The 24,178-nt window shown below is 34.9% G+C and overlaps 7 protein-coding genes across 12 annotated transcripts; 4 read left to right on the forward strand and 3 right to left on the reverse strand.

Moving 5' to 3' along the window:
- Nucleotides 1-396: 396 nt before the first annotated feature.
- LOC122632282 (vacuolar protein sorting-associated protein 37B) lies at nucleotides 397-1,969 on the forward strand. The gene is made up of 5 exons (XM_043818918.1): nucleotides 397-487; nucleotides 716-923; nucleotides 1,032-1,203; nucleotides 1,388-1,470; nucleotides 1,550-1,969. The coding sequence occupies exons 2-5, from the start codon at nucleotides 792-794 to the stop codon at nucleotides 1,805-1,807; spliced, it is 645 nt and encodes a 214-aa protein (XP_043674853.1). The 5' UTR covers nucleotides 397-487; nucleotides 716-791; the 3' UTR covers nucleotides 1,808-1,969.
- Nucleotides 1,970-3,736: 1,767 nt separating this feature from the next.
- LOC122632276 (26S proteasome non-ATPase regulatory subunit 6) lies at nucleotides 3,737-5,729 on the forward strand. The gene is made up of 5 exons (XM_043818910.1): nucleotides 3,737-4,006; nucleotides 4,290-4,641; nucleotides 4,732-5,060; nucleotides 5,147-5,315; nucleotides 5,440-5,729. Exons 1-5 carry the CDS (start codon nucleotides 3,862-3,864, stop codon nucleotides 5,612-5,614), a joined length of 1,170 nt encoding a protein of 389 aa, XP_043674845.1. The 5' UTR covers nucleotides 3,737-3,861; the 3' UTR covers nucleotides 5,615-5,729.
- Nucleotides 5,730-6,415: 686 nt separating this feature from the next.
- On the forward strand, nucleotides 6,416-8,714 carry LOC122632275 (4-hydroxybenzoate polyprenyltransferase, mitochondrial). Of its 3 annotated transcripts, none has more exons than XM_043818906.1 (7): nucleotides 6,416-6,776; nucleotides 6,963-7,317; nucleotides 7,385-7,551; nucleotides 7,629-7,776; nucleotides 7,864-8,057; nucleotides 8,134-8,322; nucleotides 8,431-8,714. In XM_043818906.1, the coding sequence occupies exons 2-7, from the start codon at nucleotides 6,978-6,980 to the stop codon at nucleotides 8,602-8,604; spliced, it is 1,212 nt and encodes a 403-aa protein (XP_043674841.1). In that variant the 5' UTR covers nucleotides 6,416-6,776; nucleotides 6,963-6,977; the 3' UTR covers nucleotides 8,605-8,714. The 3 variants fall into 3 exon arrangements, with proteins under 3 accessions (XP_043674841.1, XP_043674842.1, XP_043674843.1); XM_043818907.1 differs by having other exon boundaries at nucleotides 6,420-6,776; nucleotides 7,221-7,317; XM_043818908.1 differs by lacking the exon at nucleotides 6,416-6,776 and having other exon boundaries at nucleotides 6,985-7,126; nucleotides 7,221-7,317.
- On the reverse strand, nucleotides 8,519-9,816 carry LOC122632281 (protein Abitram). Its single transcript, XM_043818916.1, has one exon. The coding sequence runs from the start codon at nucleotides 9,715-9,717 to the stop codon at nucleotides 8,965-8,967; it is 753 nt and encodes a 250-aa protein (XP_043674851.1). The 5' UTR covers nucleotides 9,718-9,816; the 3' UTR covers nucleotides 8,519-8,964.
- Nucleotides 9,817-10,208: 392 nt separating this feature from the next.
- Nucleotides 10,209-23,003, forward strand: LOC122632277 (putative protein FAM10A4). Of its 2 annotated transcripts, none has more exons than XM_043818911.1 (6): nucleotides 10,209-10,370; nucleotides 10,697-10,957; nucleotides 11,100-11,512; nucleotides 21,582-21,758; nucleotides 21,849-22,118; nucleotides 22,259-23,003. In XM_043818911.1, exons 2-5 carry the CDS (start codon nucleotides 10,705-10,707, stop codon nucleotides 22,098-22,100), a joined length of 1,095 nt encoding a protein of 364 aa, XP_043674846.1. In that variant the 5' UTR covers nucleotides 10,209-10,370; nucleotides 10,697-10,704; the 3' UTR covers nucleotides 22,101-22,118; nucleotides 22,259-23,003. The 2 variants fall into 2 exon arrangements, with proteins under 2 accessions (XP_043674846.1, XP_043674847.1); XM_043818912.1 differs by lacking the exon at nucleotides 10,209-10,370 and adding an exon at nucleotides 10,377-10,531.
- Nucleotides 12,929-19,849, reverse strand: LOC122632266. 3 transcript variants are annotated; one of them, XM_043818892.1, is made up of 12 exons: nucleotides 19,582-19,849; nucleotides 17,268-17,357; nucleotides 17,117-17,202; nucleotides 16,787-17,030; nucleotides 16,669-16,699; nucleotides 15,857-16,635; nucleotides 15,393-15,647; nucleotides 15,197-15,313; nucleotides 14,745-14,917; nucleotides 14,433-14,624; nucleotides 14,082-14,345; nucleotides 12,929-14,000 (listed from the first exon to the last, which is right to left on the reverse strand). In XM_043818892.1, the coding sequence occupies exons 1-12, from the start codon at nucleotides 19,646-19,648 to the stop codon at nucleotides 13,617-13,619; spliced, it is 2,682 nt and encodes an 893-aa protein (XP_043674827.1). In that variant the 5' UTR covers nucleotides 19,649-19,849; the 3' UTR covers nucleotides 12,929-13,616. The 3 variants fall into 3 exon arrangements, with proteins under 3 accessions (XP_043674827.1, XP_043674826.1, XP_043674825.1); XM_043818891.1 differs by having other exon boundaries at nucleotides 15,857-16,631; nucleotides 16,665-16,699; XM_043818890.1 differs by having other exon boundaries at nucleotides 15,857-16,699.
- On the reverse strand, nucleotides 22,698-24,170 carry LOC122632284 (transcription factor MafB-like). The gene has a single exon (XM_043818920.1). The coding sequence runs from the start codon at nucleotides 24,168-24,170 to the stop codon at nucleotides 23,604-23,606; it is 567 nt and encodes a 188-aa protein (XP_043674855.1). The 3' UTR covers nucleotides 22,698-23,603.
- Nucleotides 24,171-24,178: the final 8 nt, after the last annotated feature.

A 24,178-nucleotide genomic window follows, 5' to 3' on the forward strand; every position in this document is an offset into this window, starting at 1 on the left:
ATGATTATGATCTTTTAATTTCTTATTTTTCGTTCTTTTCCCATACAGTTTCTATTGTTCAAGGACGAACTTATCGACTGTGAATGATCGATTCTTCTTTTATCGACTGACGATATTATTCGTAACAGTGCATGTGCTTTCAATTTGATTTGTGTCGCTATTAGTCATCGACAAAAGTCATCGACACATAGAAAACACTATGATTACGACCCTAAGATTGCGCAGACGCGTCGTGACTGACGATGAAAGAAAAAGAAGGTTGACGTATACGTATAATTACTAGTTGTTTGTTGGTGAACATTAATTTTCTATATTATCGATAAATATTTATCCAAATATCTTTTTTATTATTACATAAGATTGTACACACACGTATATATTTATACATAGTAAGCGAAATTGTCCTGTAGTCTCAAAGTTATTGCTACATATTTACAGAAACGCGATCAACGAGTATATCATTGTACTTTCGAGTCGCGTTCGATAGGTAAATATTATTTCGATGTATTCGTCATCGCGGATCGTTCTAATACAGATCGTTTAAGTATTTAAGTGAACTATTAATTTTTCCGGATAATCGTACAAAAGTGAAATATAGCGACAAAAAAGAATCGTTTAAAGAATGCCATACTCGACAATCATGATTTTATCTTCGGTCGAATCTTCGTACTTACACATATGAGCGCATACATAATAAGATTCATTTTATTTGCAGTAGCAAACTTTAAATATCTAGATGGTAACCATTCGTCCCTATAAATTGATCGTTGAAAAAGAAAAAATATCGAAAAATGTATAAATCGAGTCAGGAACCCGATATACCTGCGGCATTAGGTTTGTTGACACTTTTAAGTAATGAAGAATTAAAAGATATATTAAACGACGATAGCAAGTTTGAAGACATTGTAAAGGACATAAAACAGGTATATCCAGTTAATACGTTTATTGTACGCGTTGCTGTTTAATATATATTCTATATAGATAGATCCTGAATGATATAACCGACTTAAAAACTATTTTGTCGAAATTAGTTTAAAGAACTTGAAACCGAAAAAGAAGTACTTATGGCAAGCAATAGATCGTTAGCGGAATTTAATCTTTCGAAACAACCAGAATTGGAAGAAGGTAAACAGATTTTGAAAGAGCTTAGCGACAAAGGACATCAATTATGCATCAGCGTCAAGGAAAAACTCAACGAGATGAGTACGTTTTTCAAAAAATATTATACAACGTTAATTAATTTTTATAAATAGGCTCTCAAAAGAATATTCAAGTGTTCTTTAATAAATTATAGTAATTATTGAAAATCGCCCGATAATACAAGCGACGTGCACATTTCTTTCTATAATCAAAGAGATAAAAGAGAATATATTTGTCTTGCTTATAGAGGATAGATCGGGAGCTATGACAGTTGACACGGCATTAGACCTTTTGCAAGCAGCTGCTGCAGAAATTGAGGAAGAATCGGAGGTAAAAAGATACGACTATTCTTATAACTAAGTTAAAGAAAAATCATTAATTTGTAAAATCATTAAATCTTATATTTCAGAAAGTGGCTGAAAAATTTTTAGCTGGCGATATAGAGGTGGATGAATTTTTAGAACAATTTTTATCTAGACGAAAATTAATGCACCTACGTAAAGTTAAAGTCGATAAGATCAGAGAAATAATGCGAAAATCGTCGCAGGCTTCATCATATTTTACTTCTAACTTTACTGTTATTGCACCTTCCATACCCTACCCGACAGGACCGGTATCAATGCCAATGCCCGTACCATCGGGTCCTTCTCTTTATAGACCATATTGAATAGACCTGTATGTTGTTTCCGTTCTCTTACCTTTTGATCTTTCTTTTCTTTTTTCTTTTCCTTTTGTAAATAATGTGTATACACACGAAAGAGGTGTTGTACGTGGCACGTACGAATACTTGTAATCCTGTATTTCGAAAATACAAAAGAAAATTAAAATATTTTTAAGAGTTTGGATTTTTGTAAAAATGATGCAAACTTTCGTTTTCCTCGTATGTTTCATCATTTTTATGAAGCTTTGAAAATTATTATTATTATCGTTTGAATTTTACCAGAATAGTTATATTCTCATATTTGGGGATTAATCGCATTAACGAATATTTACAGCCTATATCACGAAAAATTCTTTTTCTCCAAGAGTAGCTTAGATATACGTATATCTTATTTGATTGATATCGATTCTCCGTTATCTTGTTTGATTACAATTGTCATTTCATCAGGCGTTAAGAAAATGATACAATAAAATGCTCCTTTTGCATATCTAATTATTTACAACTATTTACATTACATTTAAGCGTGCACTATATATGTTGTTAGTTATAACTTTTATTTAAAAATTAGCAATAAATTGCTATTCTTGGACAATTTGACTATACAATGTATTTAAAATTATACTTTGTCATGTTGTTTTTTTTTTTCGTGGTACATCATAATCAACAGTTGATATAAATTTTAAAACAAAATATATTATTAAAGATAATATAGCAACGTATAAAACGATGAGTTCTTTATCGCTTTCATTTTCACTCGTTGCAACGCTTGCTTTTGTAAATTTTTCTTCTTTTTTCTTTCTATATAACGTTTCGCCGTAATGTTGACGAGTCCATTCATCGAAGTTAAAGCGTTTGTTTTTTTCTGTAGGATCTATCTTACTTTTATAAATAGAAGCATATACATAAGTGGTTTTAGGAATATTTTCCTGGATGTTTTGTTTCACCATAATGGACCTATCATAACGCTTGCGTGTTTGATAATTGTTTAATACATCATATGCCTGTGAAATATTTTGAAATTTTCTGTTTGCAAATTCGGACTTATTTCTATCAGGATGATATAGCATGCTCAATTTATAATAAGCTGATTTTATTTCGTTTCGAGTAGCGTTCGGTGATACTTCTAATGTATCGTAATGCGTTTTCATTTTCGAATATGCACATGATTTACATTTGGATTGCACCAAACGAAAAGCTATAGACGTCATTAAAGCGTTATAAGGAGGAATCTTTTCTATCCAACGGTTACTTAAAACAATACGCATAGTTATCATCGATATGACAATCTCACGAGAGCGATTTAATTAAACAAAGTTACTGCTTCTTTGCAATATCGACGCGCGCGTGTGTGTGTGTGTGTGTGTGTGTCTACATATATTCATATATATACAAATTGTATATATACGTATGTATATATTATAAAACACCACGCACAACGTCTTAATATTTGTCATTCAAATTGCCTTTAAATTTTACACATTTATTATTTTCACAGGAAATGTTTAGATTCATTAAAAATATCGAGCAGATGAAACGTCATATATCCTTCACTTCATATCCTTCACTCAGTGCACAAGGAAGGAAGCGATTCCGTTTTGTTAAATTATAGATAGTCATGAATAAACCAGAGTATTTTATCGAGGAGGATATTTCGATACGATAAAACACGCTAACGACAAGGTCATTCTCTTATGTATCTTCATACCATATACCTTTCACATCTCTTCTTCGGGAATTATCTCTTTAGAAACGAAAAAAAATTAGAAATCGTCAGACGTACGTTCGATTGGCGCTAAAAGCTAGTCTTTTATCGATCACAATGGTAGTTTAACGCAGAATATACTAGGCCGACGATTACGGTATTGACCAATCACATTTTGCTAGAAAGAAATGGAATATGGTAAATTTAACGTTTACGTCTTTATCTTTCAGTTTCACATCTTCAAGCGATCGAGATCGCTTCTCGACCCGTTCTATGTGTCAGTACGTTTCTGGTGTATCGTTGGACTCTTAGTCGTGTCTTGATTCTGTCTATGTCAGTTTATTAATCGACCTTAATAATGCCGTTGGAAAATCTAGAAGAGGAAGGATTGGAAAAAAATCCCAATTTAGAATTGGCCCAAATTAAATTTCTATTAAGTCTTCCAGAACATCACGATGATCCGTATTTGAAAACAAAACTGCTCGATGCCATTAAAGCGGAAAGTGAGTTTGCATTTTTCTCTTCGCCCCCCTCTTCTTATATTTAACTATCTTTCAGATTTCGTCGTGCGAATTTTTATTATTTACGTTAATAACGTTAACGTAATAAGATTTAAAAGAGACTACAAGATATTATTCTACGATATCTCAAATTAATATCCCAATTATTTTTTTAACAAAATATTAAACCTCTGGGGAACACATGCTACGCCATCCTTTGTTTCATACAGAAAAAGGATACGTCCTATTACTGATTAACCGGAGCACGGTATTTTATATTCGACAGATATGGCACCATTTTACGAAGAAGTTTGTAAAGATCTGAGTTGGATAGTAGACGAAGCGCTTTTGGCTAACATGAGGGCTCGTAATGCGGAACAATTGAAAGAGCTGGACGGTGCGATTGAGGATGCTGAAAAAAATTTAGGAGAAATGGAGGTACGAGAAGCTAATCTTAAAAAATCCGAACATCTTTGCCGAATTGGAGATAAAGAAGGAGCGATAACGGCGTTTAGAAAAACTTATGACAAAACCGTATCTTTGGGTCATAGATTAGATATTGTATTTCATAATATCAGAATCGGTTTGTTTTATTTGGATCACGATCATATAACAAGGAATATAGAAAAGGCTAAAAGGTGTGTACAAACGCGTACGCATACGAGCGCATCTGAATTTAGCAAAAACATACGCCGTATTTATGTATAGAAAATTTTATAAATTTTTAGTTTGATCGAAGAAGGTGGCGATTGGGATAGACGAAATCGCTTGAAAGTATATCAGGGGACTTATTGTATAGCAGTACGTGATTTTAAAGAAGCAGCAAACTTTTTTTTGGACACGATAAGTACATTTACGAGTTACGAACTTATGGATTACAATACGTTTGTAAGATACACTGTTTATTTAAGTATGATAAGTTTACCAAGGAATGAGTTGCGCGATAAGATCATTAAAGGATCAGAAATTTTAGAAGTATTGCACAGCAATTCGGACGTTAAGGATTATCTGTTTTCTTTGTACAATTGTCACTATGCTGAATTCTTCAAAAATCTTGGTAACTATTACAAGTAATACAGTCACCAAAATATTCTCTTTCTCTCCTTTGTTCGGTCATTATCTTGATTTTATTACTTTTTTCAGCGCAAGTTGAAGGATTATTAAGAAGGGATTATTTGATATTTCCACATTACAGATATTACGTTAGAGAAATGCGCATTCTTGCGTACACACAGTTATTAGAGTCGTACCGCTCTTTAACGTTGCATTATATGGCAGAAGCATTTGGCGTTACCGTAGAATATATAGATCAGTAAGCTATGATCTTTTCTGTAACTTACTAGTTTTTTTTTTTTTTCTTTTTTGGAATTTCTTCATCATTAATCAATACATTCGATCGACACGCATTTTAATATCTGCATTCTCTCTATTTGCAGGGAATTATCGCGATTTATCGCAGCTGGAAGATTACATTGTAAGGTTGATCGTGTCGGCGGAGTAGTAGAAACTAATCGCCCAGATAGTAAAAATTGGCAATACCAAGCAATGGTAAAGCAAGGAGACTTGCTCCTTAACAGAGTACAAAAATTGTCAAGAGTTATCAACATATGAATGGGCATTGTATAATAAAATTAAAACAGATTTATTTCTGTCAAATATGTATCATAAATTTTTCATATATTATTTTTTTTTTTTGCGTCATTTAATAAAATATTCCTAATATTAACGGATTTGTGTCTTGTAATAAAAAGTCGTATTAGACCATCACGCTCGTGCCAGTTTTAAAGCTTATGACAATTTATTATAAAGTCGCAAACTTATGATGCAAGCTTGTTTTCTCTTTGATCGCTGCTTCGTAACGTTATTTTTTAATATTTTTAATATCATTAACTTTTTGCAATAATATTTTATTAAATAAAAAAATATTAAATAATCCAATACGAAATATTGGGGAAAGCTATGCGAGCGACGAGCCATGAATTACGATCCAACTGCAACGTATAGTTATTTTTATTGTTGAGTAGTTGGTAAGAATCATTTATAAACAATGCGCCTAAAGACAAATGAGAGTCCACATAATCGGTCCAGATATTCGGAAAACATTCAAGGAACATGAGCCGAATCTGCGGTACTGAAGTCAAGTATTTCTCTTAAGAAAAAGTTCGAGTTATTCAACTCGTACATTTATATTTAATTCTTTCGAGCCAATCCGCTGTAGAGAGCAGCACTAGTATTTCTCTCTCTTTCTCCTCTACATTTCTCTATATATCTACACATATATTATACGTAACTTATATAACTCATTCCCTCGTGACAAGAGGGATGTATACTCTTTACGAGCGCGATGTCTCGTATATACGTAGATTCATATAATTTAAAAATTGATAAGATAGGAATGATAAGATAGGAAATTGTTATTAAAAAATAAAATTGTTGCAAAAACTAAAATTCTTAGCGACAAGTTCTATTATCTTATTTAAATTTTCGTTCTTTTGCAATAACAACGAATTTTATATAATCCATGAATATAGCAGTACATGCAGCAGTCTTTATTAGGCGAATATGATTTCGTTCGGTATTCGAACTCTGAAGATTGTATCATAATGTGACTTGTCATGCGAACTTTTTAAATAAATAGATTTTAAATAGATATGCCATATATATCATTATTGTCATCTTGTATTGGCATTAAATCGTTGAAATTAAAATAGGATCTATGATTTGAGAATATTAACCTAATGCGGGTAGATTGATTTAATTTTATCAACCCAAGGTAATTGGCATACGTTTATATAACATCATTTATATTATCTTAATTCGTTTATTGATTTTTTAGCTAATTTATGTGTGTGTAATTTATATATATGTGTATATATATATATATATATATATATATATATATATATACACATTTAATATGTTCTATTCCAATTCTTCTTTTATTAAACGTACATTTCAGATAAGATATAAAACCATGTTATTAATAAGAGGTGGTCAGAAACTGGGTGCATTTTATGGATTGTCAACATATATTAATAACTCTAATCAGAAACAGATCAAGATAGCTTTAAGCAGTTTATGTTCTTTTAAGAATTTTAGTACTTTATCCTCTATCAAAATTAAGTACAAATATAAAATACACTTTGACATAGATGACAAAGTTAAACCTTTGTTAGGCTTAAATACATTGTGTTATATTAATTTATCCGATTGTCAGGAGAGAAGATATTCAGGATTAGCGGCGAGAATACTTAATAATTCTTCCCCAAAAATACAACCATACATGAGGCTTATGAGAATAGATAAACCTATTGGTAAGATATATTAGTTGGACTCGACTATAATTATTATAGATATTAATAAACGAGCTTGCGTTTCCAGGATCATGGTTGTTATTTTGGCCTTGCGGTTGGAGTATAGCTATGGCAGCACCTCCATCCTGTTTACCGGACTTTAAGCTACTGACATTATTTGGAATAGGCGCATTTATAATGCGTGGTGCTGGTTGTACCATAAACGATATGTGGGATAAAGATATCGACAAAATGGTATTTGAACTATCGACCGACTTATTATCATCTTACAGTTTTATAATACTCTATAAAATATGTAAAATTTTTGTTAGGTAGCAAGAACAAAGGATAGGCCTTTGGCAACTGGACAACTTACATATTTACAGTCGTTAATTTTTCTTGGAGGACAATTGAGTTTAGGTTTACTTGTGTTATTACAATTAAACTGGTATAGCGTTTTACTCGGCGCAAGTTCTTTAGGTTGTTGCCTATCGATGAACGAAAGAATAAAGATAAACAAGATTAAACGTGTAAACACATAAATATTATATTTATTACTTATTGCAGGTTTAGTAATAATTTATCCTTTGATGAAAAGAATAACATATTGGCCTCAATTTATATTGGGAATGACTTTCAATTGGGGTGCTCTCTTAGGATGGTCCGCAGTACGAGAGTCGTGCGATTGGTCCGTATGCCTACCGCTTTATGCTGCTGGAGTTTGTTGGACTATCATATACGATACCATTTATGCTCACCAAGTAAGCGTAGATGCATTTGATCGTTTCCATGACGTTTAAGAGTATTATCACATTATTAAGAATACTATTATATTAGGATAAGGTAGACGATCTACTACTAAGCATTAAATCGACCGCGTTAAAGTTCGGAGATAAAACAAAACTGTATTTGTCAGCATTTGGCATAACTATGATGGCAGGATTAATAACATCTGGTATTGTAACTACGCAAACTTGGCCATATTACGTTGCAGTGGGATTAACTGGAAAGCATCTTGTCAATCAGGTAAACAATTATCATTGCGATTAATATATATTACATCAATTAACATATATTGCTATGAACAAAGCACGTACGTGTAATATGTACATATACATATATATCTGGTTTTAGATATGTACTTTAGATATCGATAATCCCAAGGATTGCGCTCAAAAATTTATATCTAATCAGAGAATAGGAATGATGATTTTCGCAGGTATTATTTTGAGCAATTTATTGAAAGACCTTCCAAAGAAGCAAGATCAAAAAAATAAGCAAGATGGGGAAAAAGATTGTATAAAATAAAGATACAAGTTGTTAGAGTGCCATTGATTAGTGAAATTTACCGAATTTATAATTCTCCGATATATGTAATTTAATCTAGGAAAGGAAATACACGATACTTGTCACTCGTACGGTTCTCTCTCCATCTTTCGTTTTCTACCCTCTTTTCCGTCTTTTACGATCCTTATATGAAATAAGATCATTTAGAGCCTTTTACCGAAATATACGATTGAAGATATTGTTCTTATTAAAATTTCATATACGGACCGTCATATCAAAAATAATTATAATCTTATATATGTATTTTTATTAATTTAAGTTTTATACTTTCGTTGAAGGCAAATCATATTATTGTCTTTATATAATCGATTATTAGAAAATTTAGATCTTAGATCGAGAGAGTATAAACGTTTTATATTCCTCTAATGTTAGTAACGTATCTTTTATTTTATCCAATAGCTTTAAATTAGGCAGCACAAGAGCCAAGTATCCACCTTTGTGCGGTGGTTCCTTTAAAAGTTCAGGATAATGCAACAATATTTCGTTAACTTCTATTAATTTTCCAATAATACAGCACTTTATTGTGTATATTTGTCCATCCGAACATGATATTGCACAAATGTTAGAATTAACTTGTAAAGGTTGAGCACCATGTTTACTTTTTCCAGACACCTTATTTAGCATTCTGTCTAACTTATCACTTACTTTGTAATCGACCTTTAATATTTTGTTATCATTTTGAAAAATATTATGGCTCGGTGCTAACGAAATTAAACAGATACGATTACTGTGTATTCTGATACACATATCGTCTCCGGGTCTTTGAACGTCAACTTTATAATACGTAGAAAAGTAACGTTCGGTAATAGTTGGTAACGAACCACTGTAGTCGATGCCTTCCAACATATCAGATATATCATTGTCAGGTGGAAATACAAATGACTCCTCATCTGTTAAAAAAATTGGATTTTCTTTTTTTTCGTCCCATTTATCGTCCAAGTTAATTACACTTTCGTGATTATCAAATTCTAAGCTTGCATGCATTTCATATTTTTCGATATCATCACTTTTAATAACGTTAATTTCACTTTCGGGATCGTCAACAGTTTTTAATTTCTTTGACAATGGTTCCATGATATTTGACAATTGATCTTTTTCTGTTTCTGCAGAATCTCGTAATGCTTACTGTACTATCTCGCTTCTTTTCTGTGTGTGACACACACACACACACACACACACCTAAGTTTATCACACACATATTTTGTTCGGTTAATACATGGCTGTTTACGCGAATCGCAGCAGACCTATGCTAGAAAAAAAATCAATGAGAAGAACATACTATTAATAATTCAATTCTAAATGTCTCTATACGGGTTTAGGGATCTCTTTCAGTGTTTTTTCTTTTTCTTTTTTTATTCTTTTTTTTCTTTTTCCATAATAGAAATCAAGTTTCCAAAAATCCAAATTATATGCAATATTCGTATTATGTTGCAGTTGTAAATAATTGTTATAAAAAATAGAAATTTCTTCTCCTTTGTTAACCAATCATAACGTTGGAAAACGCCCGAATAAGATTTGGCTACGTTCGCAATAAATGCATAATTATCGATTACGTTCATGAAAATATAGGTGAGGAAGAACTTGGATGAATTTTAATCATATACGGCTCAGTGACAATAAAATTCTGTTAGCATAATACTGGTTTATAAAGGATAAACTGATTCGAAAAAGAGGAGAAAATATTCGCTGAAGATACAATAGGGCAATTTGTCGTAGGACGATTTATCGTAAGATGATATATTTTCTGCATCATAAATTCGTAATAGTGCCTTGACACGATATAATAATTGTGGTTTAAAAAAAGTTAACCTCTCTTTTTCTTTTTTTGTTAAATTATATTGTAGAGGAAAGACAGATATATGCGAAATTTGTTAGACAGATAAGAAAGGTAAAAGAAATAGGAACATTAAAAAAAATAAAATAATACTAATCGCTTCGATAATTGAGATCTTCAAGTAATAGCTTATAACTGTCACTGAGGAGCGAATATTTTTTGTTTGTTATCTTTCGTAAGACGATTTAATAAGATTTATTTATTTTGTGTCATTCGCAGATTGCAAAATGTCGGTACCTAATTTAAGTTTGGAACATCTTGCCGAAGTAAAGGCCTTCGTCGAATTGTGCAAGTTGGATCCTTCGATATTATGTAAACCAGAGTTTGCTTTTGTCAAATCATTAATAGAGCATTTTGGCGGTAAAGTAGAAGTTGCTAAATCGAAAAGTGAAACCGAATGCAAAATTGAGGAAACCGAAACTAAACCGCAAATAGAGAGCGAAGAAAGTGATTTGGAATTAGATATGACAGGAGTTATAGGTGAGCATGGTTAAAAAAAAGATACCAATCCTAAATTGTTTAGACATTGTTAAGTCTGCTAATTAAAAGCATAAAAAGATAGGAAAGAATTTTTTAAATTTTTATTTTTTGTTATTTCGTTTGTTCATATGTATACATGCAGAACCGGAGACCGATGCGCCACAAGAAATGGGAAACTTTACCTTGCAACCGACGGAAGAAGAAATTACAGAGTCTCAAGCGAAACGTTCGGAAGCTGTTTCAGCATTTGTAGAGAAAGATTATGAAAAGGCTATACAGCTTTATACGGAAGCTATTATATTAAATCCACAGGCAGCACTTTTATATGCTAAACGTGGACAAATTTATTTACTATTGAATAAACCTAATGCGTGCATTCGCGATTGCGATCGGGCATTAGAATTGAATCCCGATAGTGCAGCAGGTCACAAATTTAGAGGACGAGCGTATCACTTACTTGGAAAATGGGAAGAAGCAGCGAACGACTTGAGACTTGCTTGTAAATTTGATTTTGACGAACAGGCAGACGAATGGCTACGCGAAGCTACTCCAAATGTAAGTAAATTGTTTCTTTCTTCAATATTTCGATTCCATAATGTTTTTAACGAATCTACCATAATCTATCGTAATCTATCTTTTATATAACAGAGAAGCAATTATAGAATTGTCATTTTCAAAGTATCATTTCTTGTCAAAACAATTCCAACTGTCATATCGTATTAAGAGAAAACTTTGTTCTGTAAATTAATTCGTTCGAAATGATAATTGTTATAAACATAAAATTTCATTCCGTTCAGTCCAATTCTAAGATTTTCAAATGATCAAGGATGAATGTTTAGAAATAAATATTTATTTTTGCAAAATAAGTCATCTAATTTATCTGATGCATCTTATAATATGGAACAGTAATACCTATAACAACAACTGAAATAATATAACAGTAATATTAATATTAACGACAATAATAGTACTACTAGTATCAGCAGTAGTAACTGCAAATAGTAGCTGCAATAGTAGTAGTATTAGTAGTAGTAGTAGTTATTGTTACCATTGCCATTACTATTGCTGTTTCTCTAGTGTAATAGTACAGTAGTACCAATAATAATTATTATCATTACCATAATCATAATCATAATCATTATCATAATCATAATCGTAATCATTATCATAACAACACCAACAATTCGTATTAACAATAAGTCGATGGTTTGTCTGATTATGTGTCAATATGACACCAACAAATGACTTAAAATTTATCAAATGGGTAAGGATAAAGATGGTAACGACCGATCATTAATTTCGAAGCAGTATCTCAATCATTCTAGATTTCTTACATATAAAATGCATACAATGAAAAATATGTAAATAAACTAAATAACAATCATTTTAGCATTACGTAAAATATGAGAACTATGCGATATGAAATAATGAGATGAAGATATATGGAAATGTAACATGCTATCTTTCGTTTTTAATTGCAGACATTGGTTTTTTTGCTTTCCTTTTCTCTCTCTTTCTCTTTCTCTCTCTGTCTGTCTGTCTGTCTGTCTGTGTCTTTTTTCTTTTCTTTTTTTTTTTTTTTTAAATAAGATACAATTTTTTTTTTATATAAGATATATAATTAAAATTTGAATAAAAGATAGTTCTTAGTTTTTTGTTTTTATTTGTCTTCTTTCTTTTTTTTTTCTTTTCTTTTTTATAATGGAAATATTTCAATATTATTATTTGTATGTAATGAATTATACTCTTTATTAAATATTATGAACAAATTTTAGTAGATAGATTGCTCATAGTTTAGTATCTTTTTTTTTCCTTTTTTTAATGCATACAGTTCATTGTGTACTGTTCATTGCATTCACTGTACCATGCACTCTTAAGTTAAATCGTCTGCCTTTTTATTTAATTCACTACGTATATATACTCGTTTTAAATTGTTGATAGGACATTTGTTGAAATTATGAAATGTGCATCTGCTAATCTTATGATGGATAATTTAATGTTAGAACACATTCAAGGAAAACTTTTACTGTTCATTTTATATCGGAATGATAACACTCGCATTATCTTCCAGGTGCAAGCATAATTTTAAAAGAGGAGATTGTTTGAGATATTCGCAAGTTAGTAATTTAACTGCTGAGATCACTCTAAACAAATCGAAATGAAAAATATGTTGGGATAATTATAAATTATCTTCATAAATTATGAATCTTGTGGCTTTGAAAACACATTTGTTTGCAGCATCGACGCTTGCTTAAAATATCTCTCTCTCTCTCTCTCTCTCTCATTCTCTCTCTCTCTCTCTCTCTCTCTCTCTCTCTCTCTCTCTCTCTCTCACTCATTCTCTCTCTCCCTCGTTATTCATTTTCTTTATAGAGAATGTACAGTGATGTGCATTTCGATCGTATATAACTTCATACAATGACTCAACTTTATCCCAGCACAATGCTCGAGCACAGTCTACTCCCAATTGTTGCAGTAGGTCGTTAAATTCATAATTATGGGAGGAGATTTCTCCTGTCGTTGTGAAAAATACTGTATTTGTGCACAATCATCTTAATTTATCATTTGATCTATTTGGACGTAGAGTAAAAGGAAAATAAGCCATTATTCTGTACTCTACATGGTAGAAAGAATTTCATTATAGAAGATGTATTTGTACTCAACTGGATGGGCTACTAGCCTCATTCTCATGCATCACCACTTCTACAGATTTCTTATATTTTCCAACAAGTTCTGGCAGATCATATGCAATAGCAACGTCGAGTCTATTTATAGGACAACCGCGGAAATAAGTGCAAGTTGAACTTAAAAGCTGAAAATCGTATAAAGGATTTAATCGAAAGAAATCTCGATAAACGTCCGGATCGGGAAGATCATAACGTGATATATTGGTAAGAGTGCTCAAGCCTTCGTAAATATGATAATCTTGAGGATTTTCAACGATCTTGTCACTAATCTCTTTCTTATTTCCGAAAAAGGTTTTATGATTATAATACGTCGTTAAGTAGCAATCTACCATTTTTGCATGATTTCGTACGCGAACCTGTAAGTAGAAGAAAAAAAAAGTTGTTATTAAAATCGAAAGGTTTATTCGTTCGTTGAACGGATCGTAAAAGGAACTTACGGCAAATCTCCTAGCGCTAGCTATTTTATGTTCGACTCTTTTGTCAATGGCAGAACGCAAATCTCGAAGGAAGGCGCGCTCTTGCGCGTACAGTAGCCTGGTAGGTGCGCCAGTTTCGTAAGGTAAAGACCATAGGGAGGTGGAATACATTATCGGTGGTTCAGCGCTAGACATTAACGGAGATATATTCCAAATGAGTGCACCTTGCACTCTCATAAGTTCTTCCGGTTTGACTTGATCAGCTTTATTGAGAATGATTCGTGTCTGTCGTGTATAAGGAAAGAAAGTTAGACGGATTAAAGGATGGAAGATCGAAAAGATTTATATGATGTATCATCGATTCTCACTTACTTGATATTCACGTCCTTTAAGTTGATCCAAAATCGCTTCTGTTTCGGGTCCAACGTCTAATTTCGAGGGGTCGTAGACTAGGAAAATAATGTCTGCTCTGTCGATGAACCACTGGCACGCGTCGTTAAACGGAAACAATCTTTGAACTTGTTTGCGTATCTCTAAGATGCCAGGTATCTCGACGATATTGACCTGTTTGCACGATGGCCTCAATTATTTTATACAACTAATATGATTAAGAGTAAAGCCGATTTAAGGGCTCACGCGCGGTGTTTATCGGTAACAGGTGTGCGGGCGCGCGCGTTCGTTTACCTTCTCGAGTAACTTATTATCGAAGCGCAGCCCTCTAAGACGATCCAACATCCCTTGGCCAAACTTTTGTAATCCAGAAAAAGTCCAATCGGCAGCCAATTGCGTACCATCTAGAACCTCTTCTTCTTCGCCGTACATTAGGATGTTGAAATATGCGGGAGAGGGTTCGGCTCCTGCGTCAATTGCATTTCGCGATTTGCAAAATTTTGCAATTTTGCGCTTTTTCAAATCACCTATACACTGTTCGGCCGTTATAGTACGGCCGTTTATATCCGTCCTTCTAACATGCCGCGCTAATTCTTTATCAATGATTTACCGACGAGGTAACGTAAAAGCATAATATCTGTATATTTTTGTAGCGCGAGACACGAACGGTTCAACTTTCAAAATTCGCAAAATTTCCACTTTTCGTTCTATCGTTCGCCTTTGCATTTGTCATTCAATTTACATACCTGTCCGCAATGCGGTCGTCGTATACTCTATGTCCAATAAGTAATTAATGATGGAAGATTTGCCACCGCTCCAAGGGCCCATGAAGAGTACCAATGGTTTGGAAAATATCTCGGGATCTAGGTAAAATAAGTGAAATTAGAGATCGAAGGGAATGATCGGTCGGATGCTCAATATCAAAGAGATATGGATATTTACCTCCAAAGTGTCTGTTACTGAGATCTCTGTACTTGTAGAGCGTTTCTAAAGGTTGAATCGCGTTATCGTAGAGCTTCTTCAAATCTCTCAAGACAATGTCGGAAACTTTCTGTACGGCACGTTCCTTTTCTTCGTTTTCCTCGTCTAATTTTAACAATTGGTTGATGTGATCGCGCGGTCGAAGATTTTCCGGCACTTGTATTTCTCGAATCAAATCCTCCTCGGGGCTCGGTTCTTCCTCGCTTTGAACTTTTGCTAATATGAGATTTTAGATTAGTCAACGGTTATAGGTATGTCTCTTACTCGCGAATGGGCTAAAAAGAGGCTTAAATATCAAATCTGGCCAATATCTAGATTTGGATTTAATCGCTGTAGCAAACGTTCTAATTCTTTCCTAATAGCGAAAGCGTGTAAAATTTAGTTAGTCTATAGGTATACGATACTATATGCTTTATCGAATCTACCTTCTTCGTCCTCTTCGCCTTTATCTTCTCGAGGGATTTCTAACGGTCTTTCGTCGTTTTCATCGTCGTAAGCTTCTCGTCTGCTACGAGACGTACCTTCCTTCTCTCCTTCTCCCTCTTCTTCCCCTTGCCATTTCGGACTTTTCTCTTCGCTCTCTTCTTCCTTTTCCACCGCTTCTTCGGATATAGTCGTTGTCTCTAACCCGATCTCGTCCTTTTCTTCGCTCGCTCGACCGTCTTCCTCTTCGCTTTCATGCTTTTCTTTCTCTACTCTCTCGACCTTTTCCTCGTAATCGCCTGCGTCGGGTTTGTCATTGTCCTTATCATTATCAGATTTATCATCGTCGTTTGATTCGCGTTTCTTTGCTTCTTCGCTCGCTTCCTCGCTCGCTTCTTTCGATAATTCATCCGCCTTTTCATCTTCCAAAGAACTTTCTTCCTTATCAGCATCGGCTTCTCGATCGCTCTCGTCGTCTGTCTCTTCTTTCTCCCTTTGCGACGTCTCTAAATTTTCGGCACTTTCCTCTTTTCCTCCGATTTCATTTTCGCTAACAGACGCAATTGCATCGCTCGTTTGGATCTCCTCCTCGGATATATCGTCGGCCTTTGCACCTTCTTCGGATGACTCTGTGACCGCGGTCAAGTCGTCATCGTCTAATCGAATCGCCTCTTCTTCGGCAGACCTTTGCTCTTCTTCCTCGCTACCCGTTTCTTCCTTGGATCGATCCTTTTCTTCCTCTCTCGGTTCAACGGATTCCTCTTTTTCTTCTTCTTCTTCTTCTTCTTCTTCTCCTTCTTCTTCTTCTTCTTCTACTTCTTTTTCTTCCTTCGCCTCGCTTTCGTCTGCAAGCGGAGAAAATTCGCGTGTCGATGTCCTTTTGTCGTCTGTCGCGATTAACGTGCTCTTCGTCACGAATCGTCGTAACTTACCTTCTTTTATCTCCTCGTTACTCTCGTCCTTAAGAGCTTCGTCCGTTTGATCGTCCTTGTCAGAGGCTTCGATCGATTCATCCTCACTTTCCCCTTCTGAAATCTCTTCTACACCGATCTCATCGGTCTCTCCAGAAACCTCTTCCTTTTCTTCTTTTCCTTCTGCCTCTTCGACGTTATCGGTTTCTTCCTTGTCCTCCGGTCGATCTGCTCTCGAAACATCCTTCTCTATCGACTCATCGACCTACGAAAAATCATAAGAGAAAAGTATTCCCTTTGGTCTTTTATTATAGTGCTCGCGTAAGCTTAAGTAGGGCTTTTTTCTTGCACCTCCGCACTGATAGCCAACGCTTCTTCTCCGCGTCCCTCCTCGTCGTCGACATTATCGGCCTCTGCACTGGTCTGCTCCAAAGATCCTTTAAACGAAATATCCTAGAAATCCCTGTGTTCCACCTGAAATCGTTGAACGTTTAACTATTACCTGTGCCGAGATCCTTGAGTGCCTTCTCGATGTAAGGCCGGCAAAGGTCTTCCGGTGGTATCGATTCTAGCTCTTCTTCGCATTGCACTCCTGAAACGATCAACTCGTCTAATTTTCTCCGAATACGATCCTTTTTCGATTCTACGCAAGGTTCCAATGTTTCTTTCTTTCTTTCTTTCTTTCTTTCTTTCTTTCTTTCTTTCTTTGTTCGTACATGCGTGCGATGCGAAAACAAGATGCCACAATTGCTTAAGCCTCGAGCAATGCGCGTTTCTACGAGCATTGACAGCAGCGTTGAAGTAGCGACGATTCGTCGTCGTTCGATCTCTACCTCTCGTATCGTTAATTCATGATGCTCATTCATGATTTGTGCATGCAGTCGAAGCGGACGAATGAACGATAAAGATAAATTAAAATTTTTATCTTAAATTGTGAAGGGGAGGGGGAAAGAGAGAGAAAGATTAGACCAATGTGTTCGACGAAGAAATTACCGATATTATCTCGTCGAGCGATATACCTGGGAAACGCGAGGCCGGTTTCTAAGTTTAGCGGTGGGTAGGCGGCTTTGAAGCGAGCAAACAGTTGGAAATATTTATATATTGGATGAGTGAAATTTATTTTTATCTACAAAACGAAAGAAAAAAAAAAAAATACTATACAAGTTTAACTAAAAATTATCTTGTAACATTGTAAAGACCAATCTATAAATATAGTCCGTAGCGATTTCTGTCTCGTTAATAAATATCATAGTTTTACAGGAACTTTCATTCGGAATATACTATGTAATATATTACAATACGTAACTATATGTACTATATAACTATCAATCGTGCGTGTATCGTTTACGTAATGACGATAAAAACCTGTGACAGAAGCAAAGGGCATAACAAGCGCATAGGAAAATTCAATAAAATTCTAGGATATCTACTAGCGAGATATAGAACTAAAAGCACGCAGCTGTCGTTTGGCTAGTGCAACTGTCACGGATAGAAATAGAATATCTTGTGTCCTGTCTTATATGTTATCGTCAACTATTTTTCGATATTCCATCATATTTGTCAAATGAAAATTCTCAATCATATGCTTTTTTCAATCATACGCTCGATTGTTACCAGAACAAAAATTAGAGAAGTTTTTTCAAAGAGACTTGTGAGAAAAGTAGCTACTCCGTGTCTTATTTTTATATAGTTACTAATATACGAGATGCGAGTATGTATATGTTAAAACATCGATAGAACATTTTGTTTATATCTTCTCGCTAGTTAGGAATCTGAACGTTTTCTTCTTATGTAATTACGACGAGTCACACGCAACCCTCGTACTTCGATTCCCAAAATAACGAATCCTTGAATCAGCGCGATGGAAATTGTTATTTCGGCATTTCATTTTCATTCTTTTTCCTCGAGATATCGTGCCTTCGTTAAATTTTAATAAATTGCATGATACTGCGGTAGAGAAATCATTCGTAAGGTTACGTCGTAACTATTGTAGAATTTTGGATAAAATAGAAAGTAATAACGTTCCCCCCAACTCTCCCCACGTATATATATGGTATAAAAATATTCGTCTACGAATGTTCGCGCGAATGTACAATTCGATTCTTGTTACAGTATTACGCGACATCATCGTGGTCATTATCGATTCGTAATTTCAATACAATTTTTATAAGGATGCAATATAGAACGTATTATAAAATATCGATAAATCTCGATAGTTAATACGATTAAGAAAGCCTTATAAAATGAAAATTGATCGGTCTAATCGATTATACGGTAATCCGATTCGAAGGAAGATCATGAGCCAAAAAATGATGACGCAGAGTGTCGAGTAAGACTTTACGTAACATTGACCTTCGTCGGTTGGTCGTCACAGGGGTTCGTCAGCATCTCCATCGCTCTATGTCGTAAATGAAAATCACGATTGTTAAACCGATTGTTAAAACTGATCGATTGCGAGATACACCCTCGATGTGTTCTATTGCAAAAGAAAAAGATTTACATAGAAAGCAATATCGGATAAATTCTTGCCAGCTGTACCCGATAATGTCTGAAAAAATCAGTAACCAATAAACGCAAATGAGTACGAAGAAGGGGGGAAAAAGATAAAAGAAAAGAAAAAAAAGGAGAGAAAGAAAATAAACGACGAAAGGAAAACATCTAACACCGTGGAAGAAGAGGAAGCATCGGCAGAAGCGAATGGAAGAAAAAGAAAGATTAACGTTAGACGGCAGTAGATGACGAAATGTTTGAAAAGGGTGAAAGAAAAATGAATATTTATTCGTATTCGTAGAATGAAAGAGCGAACGCGTACTCACCCTGCAAGGCAATGGCTAGAAAACTCAGGCCCACGAAAAACGCGGGTCTCAGCCACGAGCCCGTCATCTCGTTAAACTAGACACTACAAGATGAGCCAGGCTGCTGGTAGCTTCTCTCACTCTCGCGACGCTCGAGTTCGAGCCCAACTCGCTTGCGAAGAACTGGCATCGTTACTACCGTCGTACTACCCCGAAGACACCCCTCTCCGTTGCTCGCAAAATTTCCTCCGCCACGCATTCTTATTCCTTCTTTCCTCGATTTTCCTTTATCACTTTTTTATTTATTTTTCTAATTAAAAGAAAATTTGTTTTCAATTATATATATATATATGTATGTGTGTATGTGTATATATATATATATATATATATATACGTTTTCATTCATATCGCTACTACGCGTGCTTTTTTGTAAACGCAAACCTGACATTATCGACCGTAAGATACGTACGATCGAATTGTTAATACCTTATTCGAATCGACGAAAAATGTTAAAAGCGGTCAAAAGATAAGAATTCCGAGAAGTGGATCCGAATCGAATGTTTCTTCTCAAATCGCCTTTTTCAAAGAGAAAAGAAGGGGAAAAAAGCGATGCATTTTTCTTATTATCACGTTGGATGGACATTTATTTATTTATTTTCTAATCGAGTAATCTCGCAACTATATATGGAGTAGGAACGCAGGTTAAAGCACAGGCAATTGTTAGCAAACCAATGGCAAAGTTCGAGCAACCTAAAGGTCGTTCATTCAGTGTCTATGATCGGCGACGTCTAAATATACGCTCGTCTTGAGGTTTAAGAAGCGTACACCGATCCCGGGCTGTAACTCTTCGTTAGCCAAAGGAACTTCGAGCCTCGAGAGCTCCGAGCTTATCGAAGTTTGAGCTTCTAACTTAGATCTATAGACGAAAGAAATGAACGATCCTTATCTAAAGAGGAGTGAATTTTTCATATTGCACGCGAAAATTTACAAAAGCCGGAGTACCGAGACAACTCGGACAGTTGCTTCTTACATCATTGGATGTTTCCGAGAATAAATTATTATTCTCTTGATTATTGCCATTTTGCGATATCTTTTTCTATAGCGTCTAAATAAGTAAATAAGTATAAGTGCGCGTAATAAAAGTTGAAAGGAAAGATTCTCGAGACGCGCTCTCGGATGCGCGCTTTCGCATCAGACAGAAAGGAGCGTCGCAACGGCGGCCCACCTTTATATTTAGATGCCCGGGTCGCCGCCGTATAAGGTGGCCACTCGTGCAAAAGTTCTTATACTTCCTCCCTACCTCCTTCTCTCTCCTCTCTCCCGTCCCCCTCCTTTTACTCCGCCCCGCCCCCCTCCCCCGCCTGTCAGCACGAGTATTCTCCTGGTTCTTCTTGTCGATAAGCCGACATCGAAAGATAGAATTAAGAATTAATCCCTTTGTCGTCAATACGACGATTTTCGTGATTTTCGATGAAACAATGGACATTTGTATAATAAATTAGGTAGTAATTAGTAAGTTGAATGATTGTCGAGTGGTCGTTGGGATATACGATAATCATCGATAATGATGATATTCCGATGTAATAATATTAAACGTATTTTACTTGTTTCCCCATTCTTAAAAACAGGTTTGCTAGCCAAATTGGCTACTCGGCCGTCTATAATAAGCGCGTATAATCATGTGAGGTCACAATGTACCTTGCGCAGGCATGTTCACGTCATAATGATTTAGTCGTTGGATGCGTTCCTGAAGTTATATCGCAGGTAAACCCTTTTATCGCGTGATTATATTAGATAAAGATCCAAAATGATATTACGTATGTATCCTAAAACATTTAACCGTATCTTTCGGGAGCGGAACGCGATAAGAGGAAAGGAGGCTCTCGTGTAAAAATGTATACATATATATGTATACGTATGTACATTTCTTTTCTAATGCTCTTACCTCGTATTGTCATTAGTTTGTAATATGATTGTAAAGATTCCTATTACTCGCGTTGGAATAATTTCTATTATCGCAGGCCCGTAAGATCGAAGAACACAAAAGGAAGAAAGAACGTAAACTCGAAGAAAAGTTGGGACACGCGAAAGAAGAAAATGTAAAGAAAGAGAAGGAGGAGGAGCCTGCGAAGGGAACTGGCGAAAAGGGAGATTTCTATAAATTCTTGAGCGATCCGGAAATGCTCGAAGGTTTTATGGTAAGTTTGTGAATTTTGATGTATTTTTGCGAGCTCGCATACGACGTATGTCGGTGTATACCAAACAGGACGTACGTAAATCTTTTTCAGGATCCAGAGATATCCGTAGCGTTCAAAGAAATTTACGAAAATCCAACGAGCCTATGGAAATATCATAAAAATCCGAAAATCGTAACATTCATTGAGAAAGTAGCCAAAAAATTTGACGATGGCACAGGTAGGCCTAATTTATCCGGTATGATGGCCGGTATGCCAGGTTGTTCCGGTATAAACATTCCGCAATTTACCGCACCAAAGTCCTCTCAACAACCTCAACCTCAGGATGATGTTGGTCTTGACTAGGTTACGCAGCACAGATTGGTAAATTTATTTTTATCTTATACAATGTTCTTAGAAGTAAAGAAAAATTAACGAAATATGTTATACACGTATTTCGTAATAGAAAGGAATGATATTATCTATCCTTTTAATTATTGTCATTATTGCCTATTTGAAAATAGATCGCCATTCGACGAGGACAAGAACAGCATCGATGAAGGAGTCTCGAAACCTAGAATGCTTTCTGCCCTGTTGTACAACATTATTTTCAAGATATTTTCATGTTATTTTCGCGCAGCTCCACGTGTTTAGCATCGTTTTGTTGTTTTTCACTTACGATTAGAGTTACTTGGAATACATTATTTGTGATGGACTTTGTCACGCTGCTTTGCATGTACATACCATACTTGATCGTCACTATTATGATCTGCATTAATATCTCATTTATCAGCCTTATCATGTTAAATCTATAAAGTATACACGTTGTTTTTACGAAAAAATATTTTTCAGTCAAACTCGATATACGAAAGTTTTGCGTTTTAGGTTAAAAATATTAACGCGATAAAATATGTATATTTCGTTTTAAACTTCATTTTTTTTTCTTTGGGAAAAGAAGGAACCTATGATCATAAAAAATATTTTATTATAAATATTAATCGTCTGATCATTATATCTGGCATGTCGTCTTTTTAACAACACTAAATAAATCGTGTGCAATGTTATTACGATTTTCTAGGTAATCGAGTCGTTATGTTAGACGTAATTTCTATTTAAAACGCTTAAATTTCGGTTTAATGTTCGAAGCATCTTCGAAATATGTACACGTACATAGCTATATCGCGCGAAGGAGATTGAATGACCGAAATCATTTGTATAGTTTTCTTAAAATAATAAAAATATAGTATTATCTTAACAATAAAACTGAAATAACGTTATGTAGAGATTTATGTATGAAATCATTCTACAGGGATAATATTATCTAAACCATTTCCTCTGAAAAGTTCGAAGGAACTTTTGAATGTATTTAAAAAAAAAAACGTATTCCGGATAAATACCGAGCCAATCGCTGTTAACTTTGTTTCCTCTCCATTTTCGAAGATTCATGGAACCTGGCTCCTTTTTCTATCTATGTATGTATGTATGTACAAATAATTTTAATGAAATAAATAAAGCAAGTTGCGTTCTTCCGCAAGTAACGTGAAGTCTAAATTTATATGATCGAATTGACGACAACTAAGTGCATGCAATAAATAAAGTTGATGTCATCTACGTATGTTAGTTCATACATATTTTATCTGTGCGCGCGCGCGCGGTGTGTGTGTGTGTGTGTGTGTGTGTGTTATGTATGTATGACGATGTGTGCGTGCTATACACACATCAGACACACACACAAATATATGTTCATAATCAATCGAGATGATGGAGCGCGTTAAGTGAAAAATGTCTATACTCGCAAGCGATAACCGTTGGATGTTACTTGGAGGAATTATCGTATTATTAGCATTCCCACAGCGGACATGCGCTATTTCACGTTCTTCTTATTTTCAGCATATGTAAATTGGGGTGCCATGGCACTTTTCTGAAAGTCGATGCGCTAGTTTCCTCGGACGGTGGAATCTTATCTTCGCCGTTTCGATGTATTATCGGTGTCTCTTCTGTCGGAGCGGGAACATCATTGATATATTCACTGAAACTAAACCCTCTTCGACGTTGTTTCGTTTGAAAAGAATTATCGAGGGGATTCCAAGTTCCTCTACCCGGATCACTCATCACTCGTCGGTGTCTTTCGTGACATTGACGATGATGACGATGATGACGACGACGATGATGGTGGTGGTGGTGGTGGTGACGATGACGACGATGGATTTTTCTTTTCGGTGGCGGCATAGCGTATTCCAAATATTGAGTACATGTCGCAGGTGTGGCAACGTGGAAAATAGGATTTGGATCTACATAAAGCCAACTAGAGCTATCGATATATGGAATAAAATGTCTCGAAGTCAACGTTAACGTGTTACGACATGATGATCTTTTCGGAATCTTTTCCATCATACGAGATATTTCTTTGTCCTCGTCTTTAACATCGACTAGCATCCTTTCGC

Source organism: Vespula pensylvanica, chromosome 10 (assembly GCF_014466175.1).
Source record: "Vespula pensylvanica isolate Volc-1 chromosome 10, ASM1446617v1, whole genome shotgun sequence".
NCBI lineage: Eukaryota > Metazoa > Arthropoda > Insecta > Hymenoptera > Vespidae > Vespula > Vespula pensylvanica.